The sequence below is a fragment of the Caenorhabditis remanei genome, chromosome I (assembly GCF_010183535.1).
Source record: "Caenorhabditis remanei strain PX506 chromosome I, whole genome shotgun sequence".
NCBI classification, from domain to species: Eukaryota; Metazoa; Nematoda; class Chromadorea; order Rhabditida; family Rhabditidae; genus Caenorhabditis; species Caenorhabditis remanei.
In genome coordinates, this window is record NC_071328.1 from 2,818,004 (window position 1) to 2,831,539 (window position 13,536).

A 13,536-nucleotide genomic window follows, 5' to 3' on the forward strand; every position below is an offset into this window, starting at 1 on the left:
GGGCCGAGATTTTGTTTGATTTCGGCCCGGCCAGTGACAATTCTGTACAGACAGCTGTGCAAAACCATCCCCATTTATGAGAGTGCAAACGCGCTCCGCTGGACTCTCATCCGAATCCATTCGTGTGTTTAGACGACTGCAGTCTTCTTTAGATAACCATCTCAGAGATATTTAGCCGAGAAAAGGGGATTTTCTCTTTATTTTATGAAGAGGGGGCCCTTGAAAAGCGAATAAATGAGATTTTTGAGGGTTTTTTTGGCGGTTTTATTGGTTTTTTCTGCTCAATTACTTTGAAATTGCGAGTTTTTGGATAGAAATAAGAAAAAATATGATTTTTTTTTAGTTTTTTGAGCTGAAAATTGCAAAATTTTCGATTCCGTTTGCTTGAAAGCAATTAAAGTAAAATTTCTTATTGTTTTGAGCTTGAAAACCTGATTTCTCTAATCAGGACTATTAAATTTGAATAAAATTTGTTTTTAAAACGATTTTACTGTAAACATCGCTGTTTTTAAGTAGAAATAGCTATTCTCCCGATTTTCTTTAAAAAATATATTATTTTTGTCTGAAAATTGTCGATTTTTAGCCGAAAATTCAGATTTTTCAACTCATTATCGACTCCGGGACGTTTCGAAACTTTTTTGGCAATAATTTTCACTGTGTACGAATTTTTATTGATTTTGAATTTGAAAAAGTCATTTTGAATGAAAATTGATAATGGGTTAAAAATCTGAGTTTTTGGCTGAAAATTGACAATTTTAGGTTAAAAATCACTTTTTAAGTCAATTATAGTGAATTTTCGCGATTTTAAGTTTAAAATTTGATTAAAATACGATAAAAATTTGAAAATTCTTGCTGGAATTTCATTTTTTCTCACAGTAATATTAGCAGAGCAATTTACTTACAACTTCGCCCCATCGCAAACGAGAGAGGCGCAGAGTTTTTTCTCTCTCCAACACAAAATTTCACAGTTTTTGACCTATTTTCACAAGTTTTAAATAAAAATTTGCCAATTTTCGAGTGAAAATTATGCAAAAATAGATCAAAAATGGTGAAAATCTGTTTCGCGCCAGAAAAAACTCTGCGTCTCTCTCGCCGATACTCTCTCGTTTGCGGTGGGGCGCAGTTGTAAGAAGGGGTGGGCTGCTAATAAATAATTTTTAAAAAACGCTTAAAAAATCGATTAAACTACGAATTTATTTTGAAACAATGTCATAATTATTTGCAGATGAACCCACAGGACAACGAGAATTCGAATAGTCAATTCTTCGACTCTCCTCTCATGAATCAGAATAATCCGATGGATGATGGTCTTCTGTCGAGACCAATGAACAACGAGACCCTCCAGGCGGTTTTGGAGTTTTTAAGAAAAAACGGACTGTCCGAAACGGAGGAACAGTTGACACGGGAGGCGGGGCCTGTGTTGAGGAATGAGGGAACCAGTGGATTGCCGCCCGAGTACGTTTTATTGAGAGATTTTTGTTGGAAAATTGAAGAAAAAAGAGAGAAAAATGCATTTTTATTCAGAAAATCACAAAATTTTTTTTAAAAAATTCTATAAAAACCGTATAAAACTGAAAAAAAACTAATTTTTCAATTTTAAGAGCGATAAAAACCTGATTTTTCTTGAAATTCGATATGAAAATGTGTTCTTTAAAAAGATGCTCAAAAAACGCGTCAACGGCGCCCCAGACCAAAGATCTCGGTTTTTTATGTGTTTGAAGTTTTTGTCAATTTTTTACGGTCCGAATGAATATTTTCAATTCAAAAACGCGCCAGAGGCGCCCCAGATCCTCTGAAAAGGAAAAGTATCGGGATTTCCGGTCATTTTGAGCGCAATTTTTACAAAACCGCGTCAATGGCACGCCAGCCCGAAAAATTTGCCGTTTTTCAGGTGCATTTTAAATCGGAAAAACAAAGTTTTGACTCGGAATTTGATCTGAACAGTGTACCTATATATTCTAATTTGAGTTTCTAGTAAGCGCGTCAAACGCGACCCTTTAAAGAACACATTTTCATATCAAATTCTGTGGAACATTCCGGTTTTTTGCGCTCTTAAAATTGAAAATTTTCTTCTAAAATTCGTCTAAAAAACCCAGATCTAACCGTTCGAAAGTCTTTCCAGAGAAGCGATATCCGTTGAATTCGATGCCTGGCGTGCCTCCGACGCGTTTTTTTAATTGAAAATATGCGTTCGGACCGTAAAAGATCGACAAAAACCAATAATTTTAAACCGAAATTTCGAGTTTCTGAAACTGAGGCGCGTTTGACGCGTTTTTGAGCATCTTTTTAAGAGCACATTTTCATATCGAATTCTATGAAAAATCTGGTGTTTTGCTCAGGTATGTGCCTGGGTGGCGTTGAGCGCCTCGCATTTCTTCAAAGTGTGATAAAAAACCTCGAAAATGCGAAAAGAGAGAGTGTGTAAAAAGGAGAGACGAGATCTGGTCAATCTCGCGCTGATTGGCTGATTGAAAGGGGCGGAGTCTCTCGGTGAACGCTGATTGGTCGCTTGAGATTAAGCATGAGCAATATTCGCATTTTTGCCGTGGCCGAAGCGGAAACTAGTCCCCCTCGCCAAACATCGTCTCTCGATTCTACACACTCTCTCTTTTCGCGTTTTCGCACACTTTTGATTTTCTCAGCGCCCAAAGCGCCTCTATAGGCACATCCCTGGTTTTGCTCTGAAAATTGAAAAATTTGTCTAAAAACCCTAAACATCTGAGTTTTTACGGTCCGATCGCATATTTTCAATTCAAAAACGCGTCGGAGGCGCCCCCGATCTTCTGAAAATTGAAACTCGGGATTGAGCCGCTTTAGAATCTTAAAAATGTGCCCAAAAACGCGTCAACGACGCCCCAGTCCCATTTTCGGAAATTCTGATAGCAGGAAAACGCGCCAAAGGCACCCCAGGCACAAAATCAGGAATTTTTAGCGAAAAATCTCGGTTTTTGATATGTTTGAACATACTGAATATATATTTTTCCAAATCAAAAAACGCGCAAGAGGTGCCCCAGACTTATAAATTCTGATTCCGATTTTTTGTGCTCTGAAAATTGAAATTTATTCGAGTTTGGGGCACCTCTTGCGCGTTTTTTGATTTGGAAAAATATATATTCAGTATGTTCAAACATATCAAAAACCGAGATTTTTCGCTAAAAATTCCAGATTTTGTGCCTGGGGTGCCTTTGGCGCGTTTTCCAGCTATTTTGGGTTGAAAATTTCGGTTTTTTGCGCTCTTAAAATTGAAAATTTTCTCCTAAAACCCGTCTAAAAAACCCAGATCTAACCGTTCGAAAGTCTTTCCAGAGAAGCGATATCCGTTGAATTCGATGCATTTGTGAAGCACGCGAATGAGTGTTCAGATGTGATACAAGCAGAGTTCAGTCAGCTGATATTCCCAATATTTGCTCATAGTTATATTGCTTTGATGGATAAACATCCGGATACCGCCAGGAAATTCTTCAATCGATTCAAAATATTCATTCCCGAATGTTTCTCGGAATTCGTTCATAAACTGTCACTAATTGAAGACCAAATGACAATGAGACCGAATGAATATGTGAGAGTTCTCAGGGAGAATAAGGTTCTCGTCAAATTATCCAAACCGACTCAGAAACATTTGGAATCGATTCAGACGAGACTTATTGGCGTCAAGAATATCATTGCAAAGCATATCAATATTGAAAGTGAGTGGGTTTTTGGATTAAAAACGAGATTTTTAGGTCAAAAATCGCATTTTTTAGACAAAAATTCGAGGTTTCTCAGGTCAAAAACCCTATTTTCCGCGTCAAAAACCGCATTTTTCTGACAAAAACCTTCATTTTTGCGTCAAAAACCTAAATTTTCAGACGAAAATTAGATTCTCTCAAAAACTGACAGTTTTCACCTGAATTTACCGAGTTTTTTCCAAAATTTTCTGCCCTGGGGCGCGTTTGGCGCGTTTCTTTAGAGTTTTGACTTTATTAAGAACGGAAACATGGAAGGCTGGCGTACCTTGTGCGCGTTTTTGTTTGATGGCGACTGGGGTGCCTTTGGCGCGCTCTTGAAAGTCTGGGGCGCCTTGGGCGCTAAAAACGTAGGTCTGCAATAACTTAAAAACGCGCTGAACGCACCCCAGATCTCAGAATGAAAATCTAAGATTTTTCAGTTTAGACTTCTTAGTTCACGCTTCTTGAGCATGATGATTTCCAGGGAAAAATTCAAAACAGAACGCGCTGAACGCACGCCAGCCTTCTATCCGAGTTGCCGAAATTCACACTTTCAGAAAGAAAGTTTTCAAGATTTTTCAGTTTAAACTTCCCAGTTTTCCATATTTGAATGAACCTGGTCGGGCCGAGTAAAAAATTTGAAATTTTTGATCGAAAATGTGAATTTTTTGAATTTTACCGAAGTTTTGACTATACTTCAGAATTCAATCAAAAGCTATTTATGCATCAAGAAATTGAAATTTTTAATGTAAAATACACACTTCTTTTTTTTTCCGTGATGGATATAGGCGCCGACGAGGGAGCAATGAGTCGAACGATGATTGAGAGTCAAATGGGCGGAATACTGGGAGTAATTGGGAAAGGAGAACGGAGACACAAAATGTTATTCTCAGTTGTGAAAGACGAATTGATGCAGAGTATTGAAAAGAGAAAAACGAAAGGAAAGGATGTTGGAAAGAAGATGCCAACGGTGAATTGAGCAGATTTTGCGGAATGGTTTTATTAAAAATACGGTAGAAAATATGCCTATGGATGCGGAGGAAAACTTTTTTTTCAAAAATTATTTACCGAAAAACCAAAAAAAATTCTTAAAAATCGCTGAAAATCCCGAGTTTTAGCCATAGAAATGCTCGGCGGCCTAACTTTTCAATTTTGGATTCCTCGGCCATCAAATTACGGCAGTTTTGTCATCACTTCTACTGAAATTTCCAATTTTCTCAAGAATAGACCAAAAAATATTGAAAAACAGAATTCTGTTTGAAAAATTGTTGATAATTAAAGAAAAAAAAAAGAAAAAGTTGAATCTTCGAGTGTTTGATTTAAAATGGCAGTTTGTGGCCGAACTTTTCAGTTTTAGGTTTCTAGGCCACCTGTCACTAAGCGAATCCCCCCGTTCTGTTTTTCTCTTGAAATGTCGGCGAGAAAATTGATTAATGCTTGATGGCCTAGGAATCCGAAATTGGGAAGTTAGGCCACCAGGGGAATTTTGATCGAAAAATTTTGAAACATTCGCATTTTTTCGTGAAATTGAGCTCAAATACTCAAGTTTATTGTGTTTTCCACACGAAAAACACAATTTTTTAAATTTTTTTTTGTAAAATTGGTCTGAAATTCTCAAAAATTCCGCGTCTTACCAACTTTAAACACAAAAAACTACATTTTTCGTAAAATTGGGCTAAAATACTCAAATTTTCTGTGGTTTTAGCGATTTTTAACACGAAAAACAGAATTTTAGGTTGGCTGGCTGGCCTAGAAACCCAAAATTGGGAAGTTAGGCCATCAGGTGAATTTTGATAAAAATCGCGATTATCAGCCGAAAAACCGCAAGTTTCCCGGGTTTTTTTTCGTAAAATTGGTCTAAAATACTCACATTTTCTACGTTTTTAACGATTTTTCAGTTAAAAACACATAAAATTTCATAATTTTTCGTTTTTTCCAGGCACAACACTGTCCCCAACACGACCGTATCCCCCTACCACCAATCTCCGAACACTTACGAGAAGAGCGTCGAAATTGGCTTCGCGACGTGGGAAAAATGGCGATAATCACTCCAGAAACGCCCGTCTCAATATGTATGTACACAACGATAAATGCACCAGTGGGCGTGGCTTCGTGTGACTTCTCAGACGATTCGAGCTTCATTGCGATGGGTCTATCGGACTCATCGATAGTCATCAACGCGATGGATCCGATGAATAAAATGAAAAAATTGAGAGATATGGAATTTTTGGAAAAAATCGATATCGAGACGGCCGACAATGTTCACGCGCAAATGTTTGATCTACAAGGATCCCAGTCGAGTGTACGGTACACGGGACACGGTGGACCAGTGTTCTCTGTGAATTTCTCACCCGATCGACGACTTCTTCTCTCCTCATCTGGAGATAAGACAATCCGATTGTGGAGTATGGATGCTCAAAGAAATGTCGTCATTTATAGGTGTCCGGCGATGGTTTGGCAGGTAATTTGGGTGGCTGGGGTGCCTTTGGCGCGTTTCGGCGTGAAAAATCGGAAAAATTCGTCAAAAATTGACAATTTTTATGTGTATTTTCGAGTTTTTTGAGAAGGCTGGCGCACCTTGGGCGCGTTTTTGTTTGATGGCGACTGGGGTTCCTTTGGCGCGCTCTTGAGAGGCTGGGGCGCCTTGGGCGCTAAAAGCGTTAAAAAAGACAATTTTCACCTGAATTTACCGAGTTTTTTTTGAACTGGGGTGCCTTTGGCGCGTTTGGGCGTGAAAAATCGGAAAATTCGTCAAAAATTGATAATTTTTATCTGTATTTTCGAGTTTTTTCATATACCGTAAATACTGTATTACCAGTCGGTTAACGCAGCCTAACGGCTGCTAAACCTCCTTTTCTTCTCCACCCTTCTGGGTGTTTCAGCGCCTGCGGCGCTTCTCAAATGGTTCCGACTATCGAGGTTTCATAATTTTTCCTACTCCTGGATCGTATAAATTTTTCACTTGTTATTAGTTTTTGTAGGCTAAGCAGCCCGTTATGATAGAAACCAATTAAAGCACCTCTGCTTTACTGATAAGATTTCGACAAACTTTCTCAATGACTTATCTTTCCTGTGGAATATGAAGCGATTTTTTTCTTCATAAATATTCTTAAGGAAACATAGACAGCAGAGTTGAGCGGAATTCCGCCTTCCGCCACTTTTTTCATTCCGCTTTCCGCTTTCCGTCGAAATGTTTTTATTCCGCTTTCCGCCTTCCGCCTTCCGCCTTCCGCCTTCCGCTATTTCAAGAGCTTTTCCGCCTTGCGCCTAGAGGATATCAGCTTGAAAAATTTATTCGCAGACTCCAATTTGCTGCTATTTTTGAGGTTTTTTTTGCAGCAAAGTTATCAGTTTTTGCCGAACAAAAAAAAACAAAATTTTACCCAACTTTAACCATTTTAAGGGCTTTTTGCAACAAAATAAGGCCAAATCGTCTTCTTAAAAACGACATTGTATTCCGCCTTCGGCCTTTTTGCATTTTTTTCATTCCGCTTTCCGCCAAGAAATTTGTTGCTTCCGTCTTTGGCTTTCCGCCGATTTTTATTAAATTCCGCCTTCCGCTTGCCGCTTTCCGCCCAAAAAAATTTCATTCCGCTTTCGCCTTTCGCCTTCCGGCAAAAATGTTTTTTCCGCCTTCCGCCAAAAATGTTTCTTCCGCCTTCCGCTTTCCGCTTTCCGCCAATTTTTTAAAATTCCGCCTTCCGCTTGCCGCTTTCCGCCCAAAAAATGTTTACTTCGCTTTCCGCCTTCCGCCAAAATAGTTTCTTCCGTATTTCGCTTTCCGCTTTCCGCCGATTTTTTTTAAATTCCGCCTTCTGTTTGCCGTTTTCCGCCCAAAAAATGTTTACTCCGCTTTCCGCCTTCTGCCTTCCGCCATTTCAAAAACCGCATTCCGCTCAACTCGGAAAGACAGATCAATTAGAATTTCGTCCTTCATGATCAGAGTTGAACGGAATGAAGAAAGTGGCGGAAAGCGGAAGTCGGAATTCCGGTCAACTCTGTTCAAGATGCAAGAACCAATCATATCCCACTATCATCTTCTAATATTACTAACCAATCAGAAATTATTTACTTCTGATCCTCACAGACTTCATCTGTGTCAAGAAGTTTCTAGAATTTTCTCGGAATTTCGAAAGGATGAAAATCACCTTCGGCAAGTTAGATTCCTTGCTAACAAATCAGTTGAATATAATCTAACCTACATTTCAACATCTGACTCGTCTCGTGCACATCTGGTTGTTCATAGCAAAAACAGTTTGCAGAATAGATCTGACCCAAGATTCGTAGAACAACTTTCCAAAACCATACGAAAATGTGAAGAAATGAATTCATTTGAAGAATGGAAAAGTTCTATAACTATTTTTCCCGTGAACTCCTATTTCCCTATTTCGGAAATGAAAGCCACTGAAAGGCTTGAAAACCATGTTTTTTCACGTAGTGACCTATTTTCGAACTATTTGAACTAAAAAAATAGACGGGCATCATCCGGGGAAAATTTCCAAACGATCTGTGTAAGTTTCATTAAAAACGGTTCAGTACAGAGGGCGCTAGAGTCGGCGACAGACGGACAGACAAACGGATCTGCTGAATATTATTAGTAAAGATAACGGCACCTGTATTATAACGGCACCCCATCAATACTCAGAATTCATGAATATGAATATCCCGGTGTTTTTTCTTGTTTCTGATTAGAAGCAGTGTGATTGATAACGTCTTGATCAGCGAAAGGAATGCCCAAAAAAGGTTTTTCGTTTAAATGTAATGAGTTTTTAAAACCTCAAAATTTCTCTGGGAAGCAGCTGAAAAATATAACGGCATGCCGTTATAATACAGTATTTACGGTATATTTTTAATCTGGGGCGGCTTCGGCGCTTTTGGGCCAGAAAAATCGCGTAATTTTTAGAGATTCCGTGGGCTGGGGTGCCTTTGGCGCGTTTTTGAGAGGCTGGCGCGCCTTGGGCGCTGAAAAACGCGTCAAAAACTGACAATTTTCACCGGAATTTGCGAATTTTTCCTATATTTTTGGAGCTGGGGCGCGTTTGGCGCGTTTGTTTATAGAATTTTGATTTTATTAAGAACAGAATCATGGGAGGCTGGAGCACCTTTCTTCCGAGTTGTTTCAAAAATTTCTGAACTGGCGCGCCTTTCGACGCGTTTTCGAATTGAAAATATGCGTTCGGACAGTAAAAATCGTCAAAAACTAACCATTTCTAGTCGAAATTCCAAAACTGGCGCGCTGTTGACGCGTTTTCTAAAATTTTAAACCAAAATTTAAAAGGCTGGTGCGCCTTCGACGCGTTTTTGACTTGAAATAATACATATTCGGAATGTTCAAACACATCGAAAACAGAGATGTTCAATCGAAATTCCAGATTTCGTGGCTCGGTCGTCTTTGACGCGTTCTTGAAAAACCTTTTTTAACAAAACTTCAAAAATTCGCCGAAAAACAGAAAAAACCATAAAGTTTGACCGGGGGACTAGTTTTTTTGAAATTTGGATTTCTAGGCCATCAACCGATTTTTCGATATTACACTCACTTGAAAGCTCTTTTCACGCTGAAATCGAATTTTTCAGTCTCCTGGCCTAATTTTGTGTTCCCAGGCCACCCCGCGGAAAAAATGCGGTATGACTGGCGCGCCTTCAGCGCGTTTTTCGGTGATTTCAGATTACTTCTACTCAAGAAGCGTAAACTGACAAGTCTAAAATTAAAAATCAAGAATTTTTGTCTGAAAATGGAGGTTTTCGGCCTAAAAACCCGATTTTTTGTCTAAAAAGCGGTGATTTGCCGCGAAAATTCAGGTTTTTGGCATAAAAACGCTCGTTTTTCAGTGATTAAAACACTTTTTTCGAACAAAAAATTGAAAAATTCGCCGAAAAACAGCAAAACCCACGAAATTTGGACTGGGGACTAGTTTTTTGAAATTTGGATTTCTAGGCCATCAAGCTATTTTTTGATGTTATACTCATTTCAAAGCTCTTTTCACGTCGAAATTATATTTTTCAGTCTCCTGGCCTAAATTTGTGATTTTAAGCCACTTTTGACCGGGGGACTAACTTTTCCAAAGTTTGGATTTCTAGGCCATCAACCTATTTTTCGATGTTATACTCATTTCAAAGCTCTTTTCACGACGAATTCGAAATTTTTTGAACCGAAGAAACTGAAAAACTCTTTTATTTTTGAAAAAAACTTGAAAAATTCGCCGAAAAACTGAAAAATACCACGAAATGGGACGCGGACTAACTTTTTCGAAATTTGGATTTCTAGGCCATCAACCTAGTTTTCGATGTTATACTCATTTCAAAGCTCTTTTCACGTCGAGTTCAATTTTTTCAGTCCCCGTGCGCGCCTGGCGCGCATTCAGCGCGTTTTTCAGTGATTACTTCTAAAAATGCTCATTATTTTTGTAGGCTCAATTCTGCAACCGCGGTTACTACTTCGCGACAGCAAGTGCCGACAAGACGGTTTCAATGTGGTCAACAGACCGTATGACACCTCTTCGAATGTTTCCAGACGCATATGGAGATGTCTCGTGTATTGACTACCACCCGAACTGTAATTATATCGCAGGCGGTTCAGACGATCGATACGTCCGTGTATGGGACGTGTGTTCCGGTACGAGAGTACGCTTATTCGGTGGTCATAAAGCGTCGATTATTGGGGTGAAATTCTCACCGTGTGGACGATATATTGTCTCGTTGGATATTATTGGAAATCTAATGGTTTGGGATTTGGCTTATCAGAGATTAGTCGCTGCAGAGGTCACCGAGCAGAAGGGAACTAAGGTAAGAGCATGAGGGGGGCGGAGCAGAAAATTTGAGTATTTTAGCCCCATTATTCGAAAAAAAAAACGCGAAAATGGCGAATTTTTTGGCTGAAAATCGAGAAAAATTACATGGCCTAACTTCCCTAGAACGGGGGGATTCGCTTAGTTTCGCTTAGTGGTTCAGCAACCAGCTTGACCATCGTTTTTACTGACAAATGATGCTTTTTCGTGTTAAAAATCGCTAAAATCACTGAAAATTTAAGTTTTTTAGCCGAATTTTACAAAAAAAAAGTAACGAAAATGGCGAATTTTTGGCTGAAAATCAAAAAATTGCTGAAAATTTAAAAACAACAGAGAAAACCCATCTGGAATCACAAATTTTTCAACACTTCTCGATCAAAGTTTGCCTTATGGCCTAACTTCCCAATTTTGGGTTTCTAGGCCAGCCAGCTAATGGAAAAGTTCAGCCACCAACTTGACCATTTTTGAATGAAAAATGATGTTTTTTCGTGCTGAAAAATCGCTAAAATCGCTGAAAATTTGAGAATTTTAACCCAATTTTACGAAAAAAAAACGCGAAATGGCGAATCTTTTGGCTGAAAATCAAAAAATTGCTGAAAATATGAAAAACCGAAGAAAAATCGGAGCTCACCGAGCAGAAGGGAACCAAGGTAAGAGCATGAGGAGGGGGCGGAGCCTATTAGTACGCAGAAAATTTGAGTATTTTAGCCCGATTTTCAGCCGAAAAAACCCTCCGAAAATTAAGGTTTTTCGGCTGAAAATCGAGAAAAATTACATTAAAAAAGTCACCGAACAGAAGGGAACCAAGGTAAGGGGGCGGAGCCTGGAGGGTTACGGTATTAGCTGAGAATATGTGTCGAAATGTGCTGAAAATGTATATAAACATTGGATTTCTCTTTCGTTTTTCAAAATTTCAGCGATTTTTCCAGATTTACATCATGACTACGCTTAAAAAAACCCTTCAAAACGCGATTTTTAACCGAAAACCCGTCATTTTTGAGTTTTATTTTCGTAAAATTGGTTTAAAATACTCAACTTTTCGATATTTTTAGCGATTTTTACACGAAAAATACATCATTTTTCAATAAAAAATGGTCAAGTTGGTGGCCGAACTTTTCCATTGGTTGGCTGGCCTAGAAACCCAAAATTGGGAAGTTAGGCCATCAGGGAAGTTTTGATAGGAACATGTTGAAAAATCTGTAATTCCAGATTGGATTTCTGTTTTTTTTTTCACATTTTCTGAAATTTTCCGATTTTCAGCCGAAAAACGATCATTTTCGCGTTTTTTTTTCGTAAAATTTGGCTAAAATACTCAAATTTTCTGTGTTTTTACCGATTTTTGAGTTGAAAACACAGTAATTTTGAGTATTTTAACTCAATTTTACAACAAAAAAAACCCCGAAAATGGCGGTTTTTCGGCTGAAAATCGAGAAAAATTACATTAAAAAAAGGTTTAAATATGAAAAATTGCATAAAACAGATGAATCCACAGATTTTCAACATTTCTCGATCAAAATTTGCCTGATGGCCTAACATCCCAATTTTGGGTTTCTAGGCCAGCCAACCAATGGGAAAATTCGGCCACCAACTTGAACATTTTTTGACTGAAAAATGATGCTTTTCGTGCTGAAAAATCTCTAAAATCACTGAAAATTTGAGAATTTTAACCCAATTTAACGAAAAACACCTCAAAAATGACGGTTTTTTCGGTTAAAAATCGTGTTTTGAAGATTTTTTAAACGAAATCATGATCTGGCCGAACTTTTTCTATTTGGGTTTCTAGGCCACGGAAAGTTCTTCCACCTGTCCGTTTCGGGATTATTTATAACGTTTTTCACAATTATTAGGCTGACTACACTGAAAACGATATAAAATTCAACAGTAATGACGAAACGGATGGGTGGAAAAACTTTCCGTGGCCTAGAAATCCAAATAGAAAAAGTTCGGCCAACAGTGACCAATTTTTACCATTTCTGGCTGAAAAATCGCGGTTCGGAAGGAGTTTTTGAGTATTTTCCATAGAAATGCCAATGTTTTTCTGGGTTTTAGCTAATATTTGCGGTTTTTACTCGATTTTTGGCTGAAAATTTGCTAAAAATTAATTTTCAGGGTCACATCTCATTCACACGTGACGGTGGCGTGTTCGCAGTCTCTCATGGAAATGCGAATATTCAATTGTACTCTTTGGATAATTTGACGAGTTCCGTCCAATCGACCGGAGCACATAATGATGCTTTCATGGAGCCGAAGTGAGTGGAAAATTTCAGATTTTTAACAGTAGGAAAATGTGACCTAATTGATCAATTAACTAATTACTTAATTGACCAATTAGCTAGTTAATTACTTGTTAGTTGTATCAATAGATAATTGTTTGCTTAATTGATAAATTAACCTTGCATATCCAGATTGTGAGATAATTAGTTAATTACCTGGCTAGATTTAAACATTTATGGTAATTAATTCAACCGGTTAGCATCAGCTAATTTCTTATAAATTTAATTGACTAATTAAGATAATTAAGATAGCAAGTTTTCCATACAGTACTTAAGTTGTTCATGTACAAGGCTATAAGTCAGTTCAAGCAATAGTTAATTTGCAGACTAACTAATTTGTTAATTACCCAATTAACTCCCCCTAATTTGCAGAATAAACATGGAGGGATTCCAAATCGGATCGTACCCCACAAAACAGACCGCCGTCATCGGTCTCCACTTCACTCGCCGCAATCTTCTCCTCGGTTTCGGCTGTTTCGGACAATAATTAATTGACTTTTATTGACTTTTGTTGGTTTTTATCAAAAATTGTGTGCAAGTGCGCTCTATTAAAAAAATGCAATAGAGCGCGTTTTGCTAAATGCGCTCTATTGAACAAATTTTTGAACAATTAGCAATGGAGCGCGCTTGATTTATTTTTAAAATGTATAATCCTGGTCGGGAAAAACCTCAAAACGTGATCTTTATTTATCTCTTGTCATTATTGAACGAAAAAAAAAGAAATTTTGATCTACATTTAATTATATTGAGCTAATTTAAATTGTGTTAATT

At 38.0% G+C, this 13,536-nt stretch overlaps 1 protein-coding gene across 1 annotated transcript; it reads left to right on the forward strand.

The window, feature by feature from the left end:
* Positions 1-1,225: 1,225 nt before the first annotated feature.
* On the forward strand, positions 1,226-13,252 carry GCK72_000385 (uncharacterized protein; the record flags this gene model as incomplete). The annotated part of the gene is made up of 7 exons (XM_003091022.2): positions 1,226-1,455; positions 3,307-3,686; positions 4,496-4,677; positions 5,647-6,168; positions 10,116-10,490; positions 12,602-12,741; positions 13,138-13,252. The coding sequence occupies 7 exons, from the start codon at positions 1,226-1,228 to the stop codon at positions 13,250-13,252; spliced, it is 1,944 nt and encodes a 647-aa protein (XP_003091070.2).
* Between the last annotated feature and the right edge of the window lie 284 nt (positions 13,253-13,536).